The 14,494-nt window shown below is 48.6% G+C and overlaps 1 protein-coding gene and 1 non-coding gene across 3 annotated transcripts in view; both read left to right on the forward strand.

The window, feature by feature from the left end:
- The window catches only part of LOC101117749 (two pore calcium channel protein 1-like), a 58,768-nt gene extending 44,274 nt beyond the window's left edge, over window positions 1-14,494 (forward strand). For both annotated transcript variants that reach the window (XM_042248147.2, XM_060413986.1), the window contains 7 exons: window positions 963-1,050; window positions 2,483-2,552; window positions 3,779-3,998; window positions 4,206-4,296; window positions 7,697-7,810; window positions 8,040-8,164; window positions 12,577-14,494. In XM_042248147.2, the coding sequence (XP_042104081.1) occupies window positions 963-1,050; window positions 2,483-2,552; window positions 3,779-3,998; window positions 4,206-4,296; window positions 7,697-7,810; window positions 8,040-8,164; window positions 12,577-12,707 (839 nt within the window). In that variant the 3' untranslated portion in view covers window positions 12,708-14,494. The remainder of the gene's footprint in view (window positions 1-962; window positions 1,051-2,482; window positions 2,553-3,778; window positions 3,999-4,205; window positions 4,297-7,696; window positions 7,811-8,039; window positions 8,165-12,576) is intronic.
- On the forward strand, window positions 6,997-7,105 carry LOC114114185 (U6 spliceosomal RNA). Its single transcript, XR_003589022.1, has one exon. It is a non-coding gene; the product is annotated as a U6 spliceosomal RNA (small nuclear RNA).

The raw sequence follows: 14,494 nt of genomic DNA on the forward strand, positions 1-14,494 counted from the left end.
GGTTAGATCTCCTTGCTGTCCAGGGGACTCTCAACAGTCTTCTCCAGCACCACAGTTCAAAAGCATCAAGTCTTCGGTGCTCAGCTTCTTTATGTAGAGATTCATGTGCAGGCATCATCATACCAAACACTCACCTGGTTATTTCTCCAAAACTGCCCTTGGTCTCAGGGCTCACCCTTGACCTTCTGCCCATGCTGGCCCCTGGCCCCGGATCCAGATGTGGCGTCAGCCTCTGCCCACCGTCCTCCCACCCTCTTCCTTCCACCCTCCTCTGGCTTCCCGACACGTGCCCTCAGCACCCGCACCCTCCTTCCTGTAGAGGCAGAGAAGATTATTCACAGATAAAGCAGGTTATCTTTTTTCCTCAAATGCTTATTTATTTATATTTCTGGCTGTGCTGGGTCTTCATTGCTGTGCGTGGCCTTTGCTGGTTGCAGTGCACAGGCTCGCGGGTTCTCATCGCAGTAGCTTTTCCTGTTGCAGAGCCCGGGCTCTGGAGCACAGGCTCAGTAGTTCTGGCATGGCCTAGTCACCCCGTGGCACACGGGATCTTCCCAGATGAGGGACTGAACCCATGTCCCCTGCATTGGCAGTCGGACTCTTAACCACGGGGTCACCAGGGAATCCCAGACAGAGCAGCTTAACCTGACTATGAAATGAATGCTGGGGGAGAAGGGCTTGCTGAAACGTGCTCCGCAGCACGGGGCCCACAGTCACTTCTTGATGATGGTCTGCAGTCTGGTCCTGCGCTCACGAGCCTTTGCTCTAGGGCTGGCAGGGCTGCTCAGCCCGCTCTGATCAGCTTGCAGAGCCCTCCCTTCCTGTTGCTTGGAGCCGTCACCCTGTTCTTGAAGTGAAGTGCATGTTTCCCCAGGACCCCCAGAGTCTCAGGCGTTGTTGAATTAAGGAACAAGCTGGAGGCTCAGAAAGAACAATGAGAGTTGACTGTGTTCTTTTTCCAGCGAGAAAATACAACAGTCAGCAGGTACTGGATATTGTCTTGATTTTGAGAATACTCCGGCTTCTACGGGTCATCGTCAGCATTCAGAGGTAAGGATGAAGCCATGGGGAACCATTGCACCTGAACGGTTTCCCCTCTCTGGGGCTCGACAGAAACCATCCTGCCTGGGAGCTAGAAACATGCCCACCTGTGTCCCCAGGGTGGAGCTTGTATAGAGGACCTGGGTTCTCTGGGGGCCGTGGGCGGGGGCAGTGGGCAGGGGCAGGGAGCCTGTGAAGATGCTGAAGGGGACCCGTGGCAGCTCCCTGAGGGCAGGAAGTCAGTCCATCACTTTCATCCCCGTGACCTGGTCCCCCAACCGTGCTTGCCTGTCATGACGGCAGCTAATGCTGGCAGCTAATGCTAACAGTGTGATAACCATTGTCTTACTGTTGTTCAGCCCCCAAGTCGTGTCTGACTCTTTGTGGCCCCATAAACTGCAGCACTCTAGGTTCCCCTGTCCTTCATTGTCATGTCCATTGAGTGATGCCATCCAGCCATCTCACCCTGTCACCCCTCCTCCTCCTGCCCTTAATCTTTCCTAGCATCAGGGTCTTTTCCAATGAGCCGGCTCTTTGCATCAGGTGGCCAAAGTATTGGCGCTTGTTAAATGCTTCCAACAATGCTTGATGTAGGGGCTTTGATGATCCTGAGTTCGTGGGTCATGGCATTGGAGCTCAGAGAGAGCGAGAGGTTTCCCCAGTGATGCACAGCTAGAAAGAGACAGAACTAGGGCACAGACCTAGCAGTCTGCTCCCCAAGCCTGGAAAAGCCACTCTGTTTTGGATAGGCGTGGTTCCTTCCTAGGAGTGTAGGGGGATGCCTCCATTCCAGCACTGGCTTGCTACTCCACAAAATACTCACTCTTTCAACCTAAGTCTCCAAGGAAGCTTTAATACAGACTGGATTTTTGATGTAGAAAAAGGTAGAGGAAAAAATCAGATGAGACTGTATGGTTTTTCTTTTTTTTTTAAAGTTTTTTGTTGTTGTGGACCATCTTTAAAGTCTTTATTGAATTTATTACAATATTATTTCTGTTTTATTTTTTGTTTTTTTTTTTTTTTTTGCCACAAGGCACGTGGAATCTTAGCTTCCCAACCGGGGATCAAACCCTCACCCACCTGCATTGAAAGATAAAGTTTTAATTGCTGGTCCACCAGGGAAGTCCCAGGCTGGATTTCAGCCTTTGTCTTACTGGTGAAACTGATTATCTTTCTCATGGTTTTGTTTTTTTTTTTCTTTTTTTTTTTTTAACTGGCTTGCTTTGCTCTAGGTGAAATACAAGTTAACCACCTGCTGCCCCTCCCACCCAGTTCGGTAGATGGACTGACATTGACAAAATTGTAAAGGCAGATTCCTAGCGGCATTTAGAGAACAGATCCAGGACGGGAGGGCGAGGCATTAAACCAAAGGTGCTAGGATGCTGTCAGTTTTATTCTTACCCGCCCTGTTCCTTGTGTCAGAAACTTCATTTTATCCCAGGTTCCGGGTGATCGTGACCACCTTAATTAACATTGGCCCCACAATGCTGACATTCGGCGGCCTGGTCTTGGTGAGTGTTTTCTTTCTGATCCACGTGAAGCAAGTGGTAAGACGTTCATTTTTTAAAACTTACTTTCTCATTTCTGGCTGCACTGGGCCTCCGTTGCTTTGCATGGGCTAGCTCTAGCTGTGCCGAGCCGCGGCTACTCTCCGCTGCAGTGGGTGGGCTCTTCATCGTGGAGGCTTCTCTTGCTGCAGAGCGCAGATTCTAGGGCTTCGGTAGTGGCAGCACCCGGGCTCATTAGCTGTGGCTCACGGGCTTTCGCTGCCCAGGGCATGTGGAATCTTCCCGGACCAGGGATCAAACTGTGTCCTCTGCTTTGACAGGCAGATTCTTAGCCACCGTACCACCAGGGGAGTCTAAGAGATTCATTCTTAGCAGCTCTCTCTGAGCCTTATTTTAAGTGAGGGAAAGAAAGAGATGAAATCAATGAGGTCAGTGGTTTCTAGGAGCCATTTTTAAAAATATCAAATGTGTATAAACGTCCGGCCTTTATACCAGCAAACAGTTCAGCTATGCTGGCTGCTGTAATGAACATCCCAGCCTCAGCGGGTTAATCTCGTCACAGTTTTTCTCACCCGCAGTCCAGGGGGGTATTCCTAGCCGTAACCACCAGGTGGTTCTCAGGGATTTAAGCTCCTTCCAGTGCATGGCTCTTGTATCTGGATTGTTTTTTAAACTCTACTGGGAAATCGCTATACAGTATGACAAATATTCGAAATCTAATGAGTCGGGCTTTCCTGGTGGCTCAGCAATAAAGAATCCACCTGCCAATTCAGGAGACGTGGGTTAGATCCCTGGGTCAGAAAACCCCCCTGGAGAAGGAAATGGCAACCCGCTGCAGTATGCTTGCCTGGACATTCCCATGGACAGAGGAGCCAGGTGGGGTGCATGCCATGGGGTCACAGAGTCAGACGGGAGTGAACAGCAAGAGCAAATTGGGTGCCCTGGCTTGCTGGCGGCATCACTGTAACTTTGTAAATGGAGACTCTGGGAGAGGCCAAGGTGTGGTCCCGCCAGTGTGTCTCCTGGCCCTGAACACCCCAGTGTTCGGTGGGCAAACCCCAGCCACCCTTTTTGCTGATGTTGCTGGAACTCATGGCTAGGGGCAGCCGTTCCTGGAATGAGGGCAGCAGCCTTTCCTGCTGGCTGTTGTCACGTGGCCCACCCCCGTCCATGTCCTCCTGCCTCCCCTCACCCCGCGTGCCACCCCATGACCCTGCCGCCCACCCTAGGTGGTCTACTATGCATTTGCCATCATTGGGATGGAAGCATTCCACGGCAAAGTCCACTTCCTGGACCCCAGTTCTGGCAGTCCTGATGCCGCGGTGTGTGGGAACCCAGCCTTAAAAGACTCAGCATTTGCCCGAGGCAGGTACTGCAAAAACAACTTCAACGACCTGGCGTCCTCCCTCGTCCTGCTGACGGAGCTCACCGTGGTTAACCAGTGGCACGATATCCTTTCTGAGGAGGAGGCGTGGTGGGGGCTGCTCAGAGCAGCTTCTGGGAGGAGAAGGAAGTGGGAGCCCGCTCCAGTATTCTTGCCTGGGAAATCCCGTGGACAGAGGAGCCTGGCGGGCTACCGTCCAGGGGTCGCAAAGAGGGGGGCACGACTGAGCAACTGAGCTACAGCCTCGCAGGTTTGGTGCCTTAGCTTTGCACTCCTCGCGGACGGCTTCGCCCTCGCGACACACCAGGCAGCAAAGCTGTATTTCATCGGCTTCCACGTTGTGGTCGTCATTCTCATTGTGAAGTGAGTGTCCTCCTGCCAGTGGGCCTTTCCAGATCTGCCCCACCACCACCACCCTCAGACCTACAGCCGCTCGCACCTCCCTCCTCCCTGGCTCCACCCTGGAGTTCCCTGAGGATGGGTCACCTCTCCCTTGCTAGATGGCCAGGACACCAGAAGGGAGGCGTCTAACTTCTATTCACACTTGTGTTCCTCAGCGTCAGCCAGCCGTGCATATCAATATGTCATATACATCTCACAGCCTCACAAGTTGGTTGCGTCAGAAGGGCTCTGGGGTCCTGGTGGGTCTCCCTACCCTTCCTCTCTGGGATGAACATCCTTGTGAATTGCATCCACCCTCTGCTGAAATCTGCCCAACTCCTGGGACTCGTTAGAACCTAAACGAGCTAGTTTCCTTGTTGTCCAGCTCTGGTCCTCACCTGTCCTTGCGCAGGTAGAATGGAAAGGTGCCACTGGTTAACTCTCTTCACTGGTTCCAGTTCTGTCCTGATCTGTCTTCCGGGGGTTGGGGGAGCTCAGCCACTCTTTGAAAGCAGTTACGACATCTCAGCGCTTCAGAGGGCTTTCCTTCCAGCTTGCCGATCTCTCTGATTCCAGTTCCATTGTTCCTTGTGGGAATCTGAGTCCCCCTGATCACGGGTTTGCATTTTCTAAGTAACTTTGGTCGTTTGTTTGCTCATTGGCTGTGCTGGGTCTTGGCAGCTGCTCAGGCTCTTCTCTGGGTGCAGCAGGTGGGCACCGCTCTCGTGCTGGGGTGCAGGCTCTCATTGCGGTGGCTTCTTCTGCAGCGCACAGGCTCTGGGGTGCATGCACTTCAGTGCTCGTGGCCCGTGGGCTCTAGAGCACAGGCTCAGCTGTTGCTCCGCAGCATGTAGGATCTTCCCAGATCAGGGGTCAAACCTGTGTTCCCTGCATTGGCAAATGGATTCTTTACCACTGAGCCACCAGGGAGGCCCTTGATCGCTGAGTTTTTTCCCAGAGGTGTTATGTGGCTGTTGTACCCTTCTCAGCGCCCAGGGCACACAACTCTTGGCGTGACAGCCCAGCCCCGGGCCTTGTTACCTCAAGGCTGCTTTGGCCACCAACCCGCTAGTTTTGGTAGCGGGAGGGGAGGGGAAGAACCGCTCAGTGCTGCTGGTCCTGCATAGTCTGGACAGAACGTGCAACAGGAACAAGAGAAAAAGAGGGTTAGGGTTAGTGGCTCTAAGAGAGATTTTCAGAATGCTGGGGTGGGCCGGGGCACCGTGGAAAGCTGTGGGGGTTTTTCTGCTGCTCTCCTCCCCAAGGTACAAGGAGGTGGTGGCAGCCGGGGCTCCGGCAGCACTGTGTTACATCAGGGTGGTGAGGGGCTGGGATTCCCTGCTCACAAACTGACGGGCCACTGTGCCTGTGTGTTGTGTGTGTGTAGTGACCGAGCGTGACACCGAGGGCCCAAGGCAGAGAGAGCTCATTCCTCATGGCAGAAGCTGCAGCCGGAGCAATACCTGGGTCTGTTCCCTGAGCCCCAGTCCCCACTAAGCAGCGAGAGGAGGGCCAGCTGGACGGGCTGGATTGTAGAATGAGAAATTCAAAATGAGGAAACTCTAATCTGTATATCTGGGAAGACCTGCCCATCCTCCCCTCTGCAGAGAGAGAAAAAAAGAGAAATACCTTATTTTAAAACCTTTTTCCTTGTATTGGAGTATAGCCAGTTAACAATGCGATAGTTTCAAGTGAACGGGGAGGGACTCAGCCACACATATGCACGTGTCCATTCTCCCCCAAACTCTGCTCTCCTCCAGGCTGCCGTGTGACATTCGGCAGAGTTCCCTGTGCTAGATGGGCCCCTGTTGGTTTTATTTTTAAAATTTAATTTATTTTAAATGAAACAAAGGTGAAAATTTTTAATGATAAAAGGTACAATTCCTGAAGAAGATAGAGATCATAAACTGTTAAACACCTTAACAGCAAAGAAACAAAGATACATAAAGCAAAATCAGAAGAAATATAAGGGAAAAGAAAAAATATATAATCATAGACATATTAACATTTCTCTGAGAATATTTTTATCAAGTGCAGAAAAAATAAGAATAGGAGCATCTTGAATGACATCATTAATAATTTAAATATAATAGATTTATATTTAATTTATAGTAATCATATCCTACTCAAACATATAAAAAATTTTGTATCTCATATGTTGTTATTAGACGTCCAGAGGACATTTAGAAAAACTGGCAAAAAGATAAACATTACTAAATTTCAAAAAGTTTATCTATGTTAAATATAGCAGTGTGTACATGTCCATCCCAGACTCCCTAACTGTCCTTTCCCCCCATTCTTCCTCTCTGGAGAGCATAAGTTCATTCTTTAAGTCTGTGAGTCTGTTTCTGTTTTGTAAGTGAGTTCAAGAAAGACTGTGTTTTCGCTCTTGAATGTAAGCAGGTCTCTGGGGAGGAGAGGTCTTTGCTAGCCACAGTGATCTCTGGTGAGGAGGCAGCGCCAAGCTTTACTCCCATGGGACATCTCCGGAGGCTAGTGTACTGGGCTGGTCAAAAAGTTCGGGTTTTCCATAAGTGAATTTTTTTTTACAGTTAACACATCCCTAAATTGACTCCCAGTGCCTTTGCTCCAGGATCCAGACTGTGCAGAAACATGAGACATTCGTGGAGAGTTGTCTATCAACCATTATTTGGCCTAAGCTTCCCCTTAAACTGTATTTTTGTGCTTGGTCTGGCAACACTTGTGATAAAGTTGGAACCATATACAAAGAAGATTTACATTGCCCCTGCGCAAGGATGACTCACAAATTGGTGACTCATTTCATAGTTTTGCAATATAGGGGCAGGGGATTAAGAGGTACAAACTGTTACATATAAAATAAGATACAAGGATGGGCTTCCCAGGTGGCGCTAGGAGTAAAGAACCTGCCTACCAGTATAGGAGATATAAGAGCCTCGGGTTCCATCCCTGGGTCAGGAAGATCCCCTGAAGGAGGGCATGGCAACCCATTCCAGTATTCTTGTCTGGAGAATCCTGGTGGGCTACAGTCCTTAGACTCCCGAAGACTTGGACATGACTGAAGTGACTTATCATCAGCTACAACACAGGGAATATAGTCAGTGTTTTATAATAACTATAACTGGAATATAACCTTTAAAAATTGTGAATTAAAAAGCCCTCTATTTTCTTAATAGTCACTGTTTAAATAGGATGTAGAGGAAGAATGATTTTGCAGATGCAAGCAAGTTGTGCCCAATGCTTGAAAGACACGTTGTCATTTCTTCTTCATGTTCTGTTTTCTTTGCAAAGATGGGCAGCCTTTTTCTCATGTGGGCTTGGAAACTCTTTGGCATCACAGTTTCCCATCACCTAGACCGTGGCTGACTCAGTATAACACCCTCTGCCTTTTATTGTTTCTCAGTATTTTCATAGCATTCATCTTGGAGGCGTTTTTTGTGGCGTATTCGTTAGAAAAGAGTGAAGTGGAAACTGCCATTGAGAAGAAGATTCAGGAGCTTGGAGTGGGGGTCCAAGAGTGAGTAGCAGTTCCTGACACGGCTCGTGGACTTTGGAGGTGGGGTGTTCTTGGCAGGGTCCTGACCACCTTTAACCCCCGGGGTCCCATGGCAGCCAGCTGGCTCCTGGGTGCCAGTTCTCAGAGGCCCTCACCAGCTGCACGGGTGGCGTGGGGCCACGGCTGGGAGGACAGAGAGGGGCTCAGCGGAGGGACTCGGCCGTGTTCACACACGTCTTCCTCCCTGAAGGGAAGACATGAAGGACGGGGGCCTCATTGACCACGTGGACACCAAGGACAGTGGCTTCAGTGCGGACGAAGGAGGCAACAAAAAGCGGGACTTGAGAGGCCTGTACTTCAGAATTGCATCCAAAAGTAAGTGTAACCCGACCCGAAGCTGCCTCTGATCCATCCTTCTCATAGCAGCTGCTGTGATGTTTCCAGGATGCAAACCTGACCTTCAGGGGCTTTCTGTGGGTCAAGGGTAAAGACCTGCCATGGGCTCGGGGGCCCCATATCTGGTTCCCTTGAATATCTCAGCCCAGGTCCCCTATGCCTTTGCCCTTCAGCCCTGCTGGCCCCACTTCCGGGGCTCCCTTGCTCCATCCTGCACATGCTGCTCTCTCCCATGCTCTCACCCCTTCCACCCCTCCTTGCCTAATCAAGGCCTCTCCTCCCACAGGTCTCTGCTTCCTTGGGGAAGCACGCTGGGCTCCCCAAGAACTCAGGTGCTCCTGGGAGCTCCCCCAGCTCTCCTCCCCCATCTTTTAGCGCAGGTCAGCTGCACAGCCACTGCTGAGTGACTGCCTGGTCACCATCTGTCTTCTCTGCAGACTCAAAGCTCCACAGGTGCAGGGCTGTGTCTTTCTTGTTCTCCATTGTATCCCCAGGAGATCAGTGGAGAAATAACTCTAGAAAGAAAGAAGAGATGGAGCTAAAGCAAAGACAGTACTCAGTTGTGGATATGACTGGTGATGGAAGTGGGGTGCGATGCTGTAAAGGGCAATATTGCAGAGGAACCTGGAATATTAAGCCCATGAATCAAGGCAAATTGGAAGTAGTCAAGCAGGAGATGGCAAGAGTGAACATTTTAATAAACGTTTTGGGAATCAGTGAACTAAAGTGGACTGGAATGGGTGAATTTAACTTAGATGACCATTATCTCTACTACTGTGGGCAAGAATCTCTTAGGAGAAATGGAGTAGCCATCATAGTCAACAAAAGAGTCTGAAATGCAGTACTTGGATGCAATCTCAAAAATGATAGAATGATATTTGTTCGTTTCCAAGGTATACCATTCAGTGTCAGAGTAATTCAAGTCTATCCTCTGACCAGCAATGCTGAAGAAGCAGAACAGTTCTGTGAAGACCTACAAGACCTTCTAGAACTAACACCCCCCAAAGATGTCCTTTTCATTATAGGGGAATGGAATGCAAAACTAGGAAGTCAAGAAATACCTGGAGTAACAGGCAAATTTGGCCTTGGAGTACAGAATGAAGCAGGGCAAAGGGGAATAGAGTTTTACCAAGAGAAGGCACTGGTCAAAGAAACACCCTCTTCCAGCAACACAAGAGAAGACTCTACACATGGACCTCAGCAGATGGTCAACACCGAAATCAGATTGATTATATTCTTTGCAGCCAAAGATGGAGAAGCTCTATACAGTCAACAAAAACAAGACCAGGAGCTGACTGTGGCTCAGATCATGAACTCCTTATTGCCAAGTTAAATTGAAATTCAGACTTAAATGGAAAAAAGTAGGGAAAACCACTAGACCATTCAGGTATGACCTAAATCAAATCCCTTACAGTGGAAGTGACATTAGATTCAAGGGATTCGATCTGATAGAGTGCCTGAAGAACTATGGATGGAGGTTCATGACATTGTATAGGAGGCAGTGATCAAGACCATCTCCAAGAAAAATAAATGCAAAAAGCCAAAATGGTTGTCTGAGGAGGCCTTACAAATAACTGTGAAAAGAAGAGAAATGAAATGCAAAGGAGAAAAGGAAAGATATACCCATTTGAATGCAGAGTTCCAAGGAATAGCAAGAGGAGATAAGAAAGCCTTCCTCAGTTATCGATGCAGAGAAATAAAGGAAAACAATAAAATGGGAAAGACTAGAGATCTCTTCAAGAAAATTAGAGATACCAAGGGAACATTTCAAGCAAAGATGTACACAATAAAGGACAGAAATGGTATGGACCTAACAGAAGATATTAAGAGGTGGCAAGAATACACAGAAGAAATATACAAAAGAGATCTTCAAGACCCAGATAACCATGATGGTGTGATCACTCACCTCGAGCCAGACATCCTAGAGTGCAGCATCAAGTGGGCCTTAGGAAGCATCACTACGAACAAAGCTAGTGGAGGTGATGGAATTCCAGTTGAGCTCTTTCAAATCCTGAAAGATGATGCTGTGAAAGTGCTGCACTCAATATGCCAGCACATTTGGAAAACTCAGCAGTGGCCACAGGACTGGAAAAGGCCAATTTTCATTCCAATCCCAAAGAAAGGCAATGCCAAAGAATGCTCAAACTACCACACAATTGCACTCATCTCACACGCTAGCAAAGTAATGCTCAAAATTCTCCAAGTGAGGCTTCAACAGGACATGAACCGTGAACTTCTAGATGTTCAAGCTGATTTTAGAAAGGGCAGAGGAACCAGAGATCAAATTGCCAACATCTGCTGGGTCATCAAAAAAGCAAGAGAGTTCCAGAAAAAAACATCTACTTCTGGTTTATTGAATATGCCAAAGCCTTTGACTGTGTGGATCACAACAAACTGTGGAAAATTCTTAAAGACATGGGAATACCAGACCATCTAACCTGCCTCCTGAGAAATCTGTATGCAGGTCAGGAAGCAACAGTTAGAACTGGCCATGGAACAAAAGACTGATTCCAAATCAGGAAAAGGAGCATGTCAAGGCTGTATATTGTCACCCTGCTTATTTAACTTATATGCAGAGCGCATCATGAGAAATGCTGGACTGGATGAAGCACAAGCTGGAATCAAGATTGCTGGGAGAAATATCAATAACCTCAGAGAAGCAGCTGATACCACCCTTGTGATAGAAAGAGAAGAAGAACTATAGAGCCTCTTGATGAAAGTTAAAGAGGAGAGTGAAAAAGCTGGCTTAAAACTCAACATTCAGAAAACGAAGATCATGGCATCTGGTCCCATCACTTCATGGGAAATAGATGGGGAAACAGTGGAAACAGTGTCAGACTTTATTTTGGGGGGCTCCAAAATCACTGCAGATGGTGACTGCAGCCATGAAATTAAAAGATGCTTACTCCTTGGAAGGAAAGTTATGACCAACCTAGACAGCTCATTAAAATGCAGAGACATTACTTTGCCATCAAAGGTCCATCTAGTCAAAGCTGTGGTTTTTCCAGTGGTCATGTATGGATGTGAGAGTTGGACTATAAAGAAAGCTGAGTGCTTAAGAATTAAGCTTTTGAACTGTGGTGTTGGAGAAGACTCTTGAGAATCGCTTGTACTGCAAGGAGATCAAACAAGTCAATCCTAAAGGAAATCAGTCCTTTGTTATGCACCGAGCCCGTATCTCCGAACCAACCGAGAGAGCAAGTCCACCACAGTAATGCAAAGGCAAGAAGGGAGTTTATTTCTAGCGCGCTAGGGCCCAAGTCTCTTCCAGCACAGTGGAATCCGACAAGAGCCCCGAACAAAGGAGTATGGCGGCTTATATACAGGCAGTTCTTTGTCTCAGTTACAGAAGTAGCTGGCGTTACATGATTGGCCAGGCAGGATGAGCGCATGTCCTGTCTTTTTTTGGTAAACATGACTCAGGTCCTAGAGCCCGTCATTTGGTCCCTAACATCCTTAATATTGGAAGGACTGATGCTGAAGTTGAAACTCCAGTACTTTGGCCCCCTGATGCGAAGAACTGATTCATTTGAAAAGACCCTGATGCTGGGAAAGATTGAAGGTGGGAGGAGGAGGAGACGAGAGAGGATGAGATGGTTGGATGGCATCACCGACTCAATGGACATGAGTTTAAGCAAGCTCCAGCAGTTGCTGATGGACAGGGAGGCCTGGCGTGCTGCATCCCATGGGGTTGCAAAGAGTCAGACATGACGGAGAGACTGAACTGAACGGAACTGAACTGTATTCCCAGGGCCTCACAATGTGCCTGGGACACGCGGTCATTACCATCAGCTGTTTAATTACTTTACTGACTTGCAGTGAATTATGGATTGACTGAGTGAACCCAGGGGGGCTTCCCTGGTGGCTCAGTTCAGTTCAGTTAGTTCAGTCGCTCAAGCGGTGAAGAACCCGCCCACTAGTGCAAGATATGTGGGTTTGATCCCTGGGTTGGGAAGATCCCCTGGAGAAGAAAATGGCAACCTGCTCCAGTATTCTTGCCTGGGAAATCCCATGGACAGAGGAGCCTGGTGGGCTACAGTCCATGAGGGCACACAGAGTTGATAATACTTAGCAACCAAACAACAACATTGAGTGAACGCAAAGCTGTCTGAATTCCAGCTGGGGCTTTGGCGGGGACACCGTCTCTTGCAATTAGACACAGCACAGCATAGATGCAGGGAGGAGTGGGGTGGGCATGCCACCCCAGAGGTGGGCCTCCTGCCTCCTTCAAGGAGGACCTTCTCCTTGGTCTGCAGAGCCTCCGCAGCGGTTGGGAGCTCTGTGGGATGGCCTCCGAGGTCCTCCTTCGGGAAAGCCCAGCTCTGAGGGGCTCGATGCTCCCCTCCTCCCCCCACAGTCCGGTTCCATGTGTCCTTTCTCCTTCCTCCCAGAGTACAAGACGGTGGACACTTTGCTGCAGCAGATGTTTGAGTCTGAAATAGCTCCAGAGGGTAAAGACCCTTCCTTGGAGGAGATTCTGAACTTCTCACCCAAGAAGCTCAATTTTGGTAACAGTGCCTGATCCCGAGCCTGGGAATCGTCCACGACTGGAAACCAAGACAAGCTATCGTTACTGTTCGCGTTTCCTACCTAGAGGTTACTTTCTCAGCCCGGGCTCCCATCTGTGTTTTGATAAGATTGTGGATCGCCCTGCCCGTCCTGAGTTGTTGGCTCTGTGTGGTCCCACTGGGGTCATGCTTAGAACTGATCATGGAAGTAAGGAGAGGAATATCTATAAGGAGTTTGTGGAGGGCATTGCTCATACATGTAAGTACTTTTGATGGATATGGAAAAGATTTTCTTTATTTTTATATGATACTTTGCTAAATGAATGCTGTGCTGTGGTGTTACTGAATGAATTTAAAATACCGAAATACGCTAAAGGAACACGCCCTAGTATGGTAGCTTTTAGATGCGGTGTTTATTTGAAATGAAGAACAATATGAATGTGAAGATCAAATTCTGTCATAATTGCTTCTTTTTCAAGGGAGGCTCTCTCAGTTTCTTGAATTAAATTACAATTATAGCAAGATTTTGAGTCAGTTGCTCCCTAAGGCCATTTTCCCCAGTTTCAAATCTCTCAATACAGCAACCTACTCCTGGGAAATTAAAGGATTTATTTTATTTAAAGGGCTTCCCTGGTGGCTCGGATGGTAAAGAATCTGCCTGCCAAGTAGGAGGCCTGAGTTTGATCTCTGGGTCGGAAAGATCCCCTGGAGGAGGAAATGGCAACCCACTCCAGTATTCTTGCCTGGAGAATCCCGTGGACAGAGGAGCCTGGCAGGCTGCAGATGGAGTCGGAAAGAGTCAGACGTGACTGAACGACTAACATTTTTCCTTTTATTTAAAACATTTTTAATTGTGGTAAAATAGACAACATGAAATTTACCGCCGTAACCATTTCTAAGTGTACAGTTCAGTAATTTTAAGTATATTCGTATCATTGTACGGCGGAACTTCTCATCACCCGGAAGGCAGCTCTGCACCATGAGGCAGTAACTTCCTCGCCCCTCTCCCCAGGCTCCCACTGGCCACCATTCTGTTTTCTGTCTCTGAACCTACCGCCGATCACAGCTGCGTCCTGAGTAAGTCCGTCCTTTCCAGAGGCGTCAGGGCAGGACTCCTGGTTCTTCTGTCACTGGCCCTGTCCTGAGCAAGGGGATTGGCTGGCGAGCAGTACAGCTTCCTGACCTCAGGCCTCTGAATGCAGTGAGGGCTCAGTCACGTGTCACATGTCAGGGTGGCAGCTGAGCCTGGCCTGGGAGGGACCTTTCCTTGTTCTGAGGGTGACCTGGTGCAAAGTGAAGGCTTCAGGACCAGGACTCTCAGGCCAGACTGGTTTCCCGCCTGGCTCCCCACTGACCATGCCACCTAAACTCTCTGGGCCCCGCATCCTCGCCTGCAAGTCTGGGGCAGATGGCACCTGCCTCCCAGACTGTGTGCACTGTGTGGACGGTGGTTGGAGTGCTGACTGTGTGCTGCAGACGGTGTTTAACCTTCTGGGTTAAAACCTAGAAAGCTGGTGTTCGGTGTTGGTACTTGGAATTCCATTACCACCATGATTCCCAGGAGATGAGGGCCTCGCTGACCCATCTGTTGGGATTTGTGGAGTCCTGCCATCCATCCAGACCTCTCTTATTTCTTTGTATATTTAACATTTATCATTCTGTAAAGGATTAAGCTAAATGTGCTTAGTGGCAACTTAATTTTTTAAATTTGAAAATATGCTGGCCATTTCTTCTTTTAATTATTTCGAAACGATGCAGTCATTGTAAAACATTCAATACAGAACTATAGCAAAACGGAAAA

This window comes from Ovis aries, chromosome 3, assembly GCF_016772045.2.
Source record: "Ovis aries strain OAR_USU_Benz2616 breed Rambouillet chromosome 3, ARS-UI_Ramb_v3.0, whole genome shotgun sequence".
Lineage (NCBI taxonomy): Eukaryota > Metazoa > Chordata > Mammalia > Artiodactyla > Bovidae > Ovis > Ovis aries.